Below are 6,920 nucleotides of genomic sequence, written 5' to 3' on the forward strand. Positions count from 1 at the left end.
AAGTCACACATATATAATATAAGATAAAAAAAAAAGAAAAAATTTACAATATCTTCATTACATTACATAATATTATGTTTTATTACATAACATAATTACATATTATAACAATCTATCAATTTAAAGTCACAAAATCAACACCTAAACCAAATACATTACCAACACTATAATGTTACTCACAAATCACAACATCTATTTAATAAAAATAAAAACTCAATAACTCATTCATGTCTTTGAATCCAACCAAAATTGCACAAATATCCGGATACAAAATCAACTAATTATACATAACATTCACATTCTAATACTAATTTAACAAAAAAAATAAAAATAAAAAATACATTCGAGAATTCAGATCCAACCAAATTTATATCAATTTTCGGATACAAAATCAACTAATCATATATAACTTTCATATTCCAAAACTAATTTAACAATAAAAAAAAAAACTAAAAAAAATACTCAAATTTTCGGATCAAAGGAAAATATTGAAAAAAATTGGATAAAAATTCTGATTACACACAATAATAAAGTTATAAACTAAAATTTTGAAGTTAATCATAAATAACCATCAACAAAATCCATGAAAAATCAATAAAATTGATCAAAACCGCTTTAAGTCATCAAATTTATGAAAAAAAAGGCGAGATTTGTTCAAATACCTTAACCCATGCGAAGTTTATTTCGGTGTGAAGTGATTTTATCTTGGCCAACACTGGAAAAGGGATAACGTCCCTTGGAAGTAGCAGAATCGCGTGAAGAATGGTCGTTGCCATTACGAAAATTTTTAGGGTTATTTACCGCCTGTTTTGAAGTTTTGGGCGATGAATCCGGTTTAAATACCCCTGTTTTTTTTTTTTGAAAATTTGAACTAAACCGGACCAGAATTTGTGAACCGGAATCCGGTTTGGTTCCTGCCCGGATTTCCTCGAAATATAAGGAAAACTCCGATTTTGTTCATTTCGGTGCCGATATTTTGAAAAAAATGGAATCCGGATTGGTTTCCGATCGGAGTCCCCGTAATTTCAATCCTTAAGAATTGTATTATAATTAGTCTCAAGGGTTCATATAAGGAACCGATAAATAGTACTTCATTAAAATTATATAACATTTGTATACGATATAGCAATCTAATAGTCATAATAAATAAGAATATATTAATAGAAAAACTAATTGACTAGAATGGTCTATAGTTGTTGTGTTTTTACGACAATATAACTATATGATTAAAATGTTATTTATCGTGAAGTCAATTGCTATAGACTAGATTGGTCTATATTTTCTGTTTTATCGATGACAAGCAGTTATATAATTCAAATGTTATTGCTCGTGATGTGATTTGGTATTGACTATATATATATATACATATATATATATATATATTATATGTTATTTTATGTGAATTGATATTGATACGAATACATCTTATTTTCAACCACTAGAACAAATAGAGGCATCCGGTGCGATGATTTAGGTGCGACATGTCGCACCTAATACCCTTCCACACCTGAAATGTGAATTTGTAGTAGTGAACCTCAATCATACGAATAAGTTTTCTACGTGAATATAAATGTTAATATATGACATAACAACTCTTTTTATTCCATCATATTTTCTAATATCAATTTTATGTTTTATTTATAGTTATAATTTTATGTTATCTTTTCCTTTTATACTTGTAATTTTACATCACTTTTATATGATAATAATTTTACATATATAATATTAATCGTGTTTAATTGAGTCGTAATCAGGCTATTGCTCGTAATTTTATTAATTGGCTCATATTCGTGCGGGTCGTAATCGTGTTTAGTGTCGACTATTTAATAATCGTGGTAATTGAATTTTAATCGTGTTACATAAGCGGGTCATTTCGACATACTATTTAATCGTGTTGATGTGTTCAACCCAATTAAGAACCGATCTCTTTATTGAGGTCTAAATCCACTCTAAATCATGTCGTAACCGTTTCGTGTTTCGTATTAGGACCAAATTACCATCCCTAATATAATTGAGATTACTTATTGAATCAAGCTAGCATTGTGAATTGGTTACTCGGCCATCTTGGCTATAAATAGCCACCACGTGGCTCGGCCAAATGACACACTTGACACATGAGCTTGACTCATTATTTCTCTCTCATTTTTTTCTTAGAAAAATTTTCTCTTCTCTTTCGGGACTCGGTCTTGATCCTTGTGATTTGATACCGAGACTTTCCAAGGTAGATTTTTGGCTTGAAAATTGATTGCATGTCGCATTGATTCACTTGCGACCACACACATTTATACATGATTTTCTTTAGTATTGTTGAAGACTCTTTTTGTGGGTTCTCTTCAACTTGACCAAGGAAGGACGTGTGGAGAAGAACATCAAGAATTGAAGATCACTTGTTGTTGGTCCAAAAAGGCTAGTCTCGGATTTGATGTTACATGCACCATATTTCGGTTTCATAAAATAGTTTTGTAAATATTTTTATGTTCTGCCTTAGTTGATAAGGTAAACATTTTTCAAAAACCTAAATTTCGTTTCCAACACTCACTACTACAAAAACAGCTTTTAGAAGTAACAAAAGTCGCTTCTAAAGTCACCTCTAAAAATTAGAAGCGAAACTTTTAGAAGCGACATGACGCCTCTAAAGCCGCTTCTATAACAAAAATTTGGCGCCGGAAATGACTCCTGTGAAATAGCGGGAAGAGTTTAGAAGCAACATTTGAAGCAGATTGTCGCTTTTAAATCTTTCCTACCATTTCGCAAGTAATATTTAGAAGCGACTTTAGAAGCGTATTGTCGCTTCTAATAATGCTTTTTTATTTTCTTATTTTATTTTATTTAATTTATTTTATTTTAATTTCTAACCTCAAACAGTATGACTTTTTCAATGCAAAATGTCTGTATATCTGTGGAATAGATTAGAAGCGACAAGGAATAGGTTAGAAGCGACTTGTCGCTTCTAAATGTCAAATGTCGCTTCTAATTCTATGCGTCGCTCGTAAAAGTCATTTTTGTAGTAGTGACTTTTCATATTTGACTTCTATCTCTTCACTCTCTCCACTCTCATCTCTCTCTCTCCATTCTCCTCTCTCTCTCTCTCTCTCTCTCTCTCTCTCTCTCTCTCTCTCTCCCTTGAACGAAGCCCTAACCTTTTAGGTAGAAGACTCGACGATAAATTTCACAGCTCAGACTAAGGATGTCCAAGGCTTCTCTCTCTCTCTCTCTTGATTTTTCATATTGAACTTTCAAATAGAAAAGTTTCGATTTTGTTATTGCTCTCGAAATTTGTGGTTTCTACAGTGTTCAGATTCAAGCAAATGGTTTGATTGTCCTCAATGGTTGGTAAGTTTTTTTAAACAAGAAACTTGTTTTGGCTTCAGATGCCTGGATCGGAGAGAGACAAAGAGAGTAAATAAATTCAAATGATTTAAATTAATAATAGCCTACTGATGTAAATTGATTTTTAAAAAATAAATATAATTAATTAATTTTAATTCATAGGAGTAAATTATATACAAAATAGTTGATTTTATTTGTCACAAACTATTTTTTCATAAAAATTAAAACATAGAAAAAAAATGAAATTTCAATGTTTCAAGCGATTTGATTCGTAACAAATCTAAAAATATAACGAGAAAGAATAAGAATTTACTGAAAATATTATTCAAGAACATGTAAAATAAAGATTTCTTAGAGGTGTAAGACTCTAGTGATGCAAATGCAATGATTTGAATCAAAATTTTGCGAGATGCTAACCCAAATCAAACCATCCCATTTCAACGTAATAAAAAGTAAACCAATGACTTTTTCTGGTTTGACACTCCCAAATACCAACTATTTGCCCTTTTTAAAAAAAAAAAATTAGAAAGTCTAAGAATTGGTAGATAGTCAATCTTTTGTAATTTTTTTTGTAAATAACCACCTCAACTTATTTACGGCACTAAAAAAATAAAAATACCAAAAAACATTCATGCTTATTTTGGTTTTTTTTTTTTGTCTTTTTTCCGTAAATAAGATGAAGTGACTATTATACAAAACGCTATAAGTCAAATGACTAAAAAGTTAAAAAATCCCCCTTTTTCTTGTATCATGCCATATGCGTCTCAACTTATAAAATAATTATGACACGTTATTTTTTTTTCCTTCCCTTTTCTGGTTAAGAATAATGACTTTTTAATTAAATTGCAGAAAAATTAGTGTAAATAATAAATAATTTGAAAGGCACGGGAATTTACTGCTGTAAGCCTGTAACAAAATGGAAGGAAGAGAGCTTAAGAAAATGGGATCGACAATAATGCCTTTGTTTCTTTTCCATCACTTCACGTAAATGACAATATTACCCCCTCCGCTTTCATAGCGAAAGTGCAGAACCTACTCAGGGCATGGAATCGCTCTTCTTCTTCATCGCCATCACTCTCTGCATCTCCATTTCATCAGAAGCCACTCCGTTCAGTAACAAATACAATGCCATATTCAACTTTGGCGACTCAATTAGCGACACCGGAAATTCGCTCATCGCCGGCGACTCTCCCGATCTCAACTATTTGAGGAAGCTTCCCTACGGCCAGACTTTCTTCGGACACCCCACCGGACGGTGCTCCGATGGTCGCCTCATCGTTGACTTCTTAAGTACTTAATCTCTCCACTATTTGTGAGGTTTGTATATTGAGAGAGAGCGAATGTAATTCTATTTGTTTTGTAGCGGAGGCGTTTGGACTGCCTTACCTCCCGCCTTATTTAGCGCACACTCACCCCGGCACCGGAGTTAACTTCGCCGTCGCTGGAGCCACCGCGCTTGACTCCGATTTCTTTCTCCGCCGCCGGAGAGTGTGGACAAACAATTCATTGACAGTCCAGCTGGGGTGGTTCAAGGAGGTCAAAAGGTCTCTCTGCCTCACTGAACAAGGTTAGTTTTAGTGTCTCAAGTGAATCGATGACTATAAGGTTCTCTTACGATCATCCATTTGTATTTATCAGATTGCGATTCGTTTATGAAGAAATCGTTATTTCTGATGGGAGAGATCGGTTGGAATGACTATAACTTGGGATTCTTTTCCGGCGAAACCATCCAAGAAGTCCAAGCTCTGGTCCCACCGGTTGTTGAGGCAATTATTAAAGCAACAACAGTACGTCCATTGAAATTGTATAATTAAGCACTCTTTATTTCTTCCTTATTTACCTTGATTTGTTTTTGCCGTTTTGTGTTTTGAGAGGCATTGATAGAACAAGGGGCAGCGGAGGTGGGGGTGGGGGGTTTATTCCCCTTAGGGTGCTCCACCGTGTTCCTCACTCTGTTTCGAAGTTCGAAGGAATTGGATTACGACTCGTTGGGTTGTTTGACGGCTTTTAATGCCTTCTCCGAGCTCCACAACTCGCGGCTTAAGGCTTCATTAGATATTCCCCGAAAGGAATACCCGCACAGCAAGATCGTTTACATGGACTATTTCGGCGCCACCATGCGTTTCATTGGAGACCCACAACGATACGGTGAGTGATCTTCACACACTATTCAAATTCGACCCGAGTGTCACTAATAAAGAAACAACTTATTACAAGGCTCTATTTAGAACCCAAAAAATAAGAGGGAAAGGAAAATGTAGTCCCTCCTATTTTTCTAAAGATGCTTGAGTAGAGAAAAAATAGAAGAAAAATGAAACTATTAGGAAAAATGTATAATTAATGTGTGGATTTCATATTTAACAAAAAATAGAATCCATCCAAGTTTATACACTTAGGGGCCATGTTTATGTCTAATTTAATAGCTTTTCTCTTGCACCATGACTTTCAAATACAACATAAAATTTTGATTCCTCTCTTATTTTACATTCAATTTTTGTTTCCCAACACATTTTCATTTTCCTTCTTATTTTTTGGGTTCCAAAAAGAGTCTAAAAGTGTAAAGTTTTTCTGTTTTTGTTTTTTATTTTGTTTTGTTTTGTTTTTTTTTTTTTTTTTTTTGTGGGAAGCAGGGTTAAATAAAGAGACAATATTGATAACCTGTTGTGGAGGGGGAGGCCCAAACAACTTCAATCCTGCAGCGTGGTGCGGCACCAACGGATCCACGACTTGTGAAGATCCGTCTTTGTACGCAAATTGGGACGGCCTTCATTTGACCGATACTGCTTATCGTATCATCGCAGAAACTCTCCTCAATGCCTCTTTCGCTCACCCACCTCTCCTCCATCATCCACCTGCCGTGGTTATCTGACCATGTTAAAATATGGAGCTATTATTGCTATATAACAGAAGAACTGTGTGGCTTTCTACTATTATTATTGAATAGATTAATTTTTTGTTAAGAGAATTATGTATTGATATGCTGTTGCCGAAGTCTAAACAAAATTGGAGGTAATTTCTACCGCTTAAAATTTTAACAAAATTTAGGTTTAGAAACGACTACTCGCGTCTAAGCCATCATTGTTGCGTCTTAAACTCTAAAAATAGACATTCCTTCTTCCATCTATTCCAATTGTGTCTAAATAGGTGCATTACCCCAATTTCTTGCTTCCAAGCATAGAGATTAGGACCTCGTGGTTCTTAGGGTGTCATTGTAGAGGAGGGTGTTGCACAAACTCCCATCGTCCACATCTTCATCATATTTTAACTCTTCATAGTTCTCAACGCAGCATAGCCTTTGTGATTTCCACAATGTGTTGCTTAGTGAAGGCCATTGGCACTCGTCAATCTCTATCAAAAGGGCCTCGAACTTCGCCCCTCAAAGTGACCGATCCTTTTTATTATCTCTTAAGATTTGATTATTTTTGGCTGGCCCATAAAGTGCTCAAAACAAGAAGCTAGCAGTCGCTTCCCCTAATCGGACATGCTCGAATACTCTTCCAAACTTGTCTAGATCTCCAAAAAAAATTTGTTCAGATATTGCATCTTCGACAATCGCTCTTACCCATTCTTACCATCTGTTGTTGCACCAA

General features: G+C 34.4%; 1 protein-coding gene across 2 annotated transcripts in view; it reads left to right on the forward strand.

The window, feature by feature from the left end:
- The window catches only part of LOC149384645 (GDSL esterase/lipase At5g45910-like), a 92,683-nt gene extending 86,388 nt beyond the window's left edge, over positions 1-6,295 (forward strand). The window contains exons 2-6 of one of the 2 annotated variants that reach the window (XM_089627010.1): positions 4,349-4,620; positions 4,694-4,897; positions 4,969-5,117; positions 5,205-5,478; positions 5,961-6,295. In XM_089627010.1, the coding sequence (XP_089483136.1) occupies positions 4,374-4,620; positions 4,694-4,897; positions 4,969-5,117; positions 5,205-5,478; positions 5,961-6,199 (1,113 nt within the window). In that variant the 5' untranslated portion in view covers positions 4,349-4,373 and the 3' untranslated portion in view covers positions 6,200-6,295. Of the gene's footprint in view, positions 1-4,261; positions 4,621-4,693; positions 4,898-4,968; positions 5,118-5,204; positions 5,479-5,960 lie in introns of those variants that run through there. The other variant, XM_089627009.1, reaches the window with a different exon arrangement.
- The last annotated feature ends 625 nt before the right edge of the window (positions 6,296-6,920 follow it).

Source organism: Urtica dioica, chromosome 9, assembly GCF_054948205.1.
Source record: "Urtica dioica subsp. dioica isolate 48M chromosome 9, U.dioica_male_clone48M_v1_H2, whole genome shotgun sequence".
NCBI classification, from domain to species: Eukaryota; Viridiplantae; Streptophyta; class Magnoliopsida; order Rosales; family Urticaceae; genus Urtica; species Urtica dioica.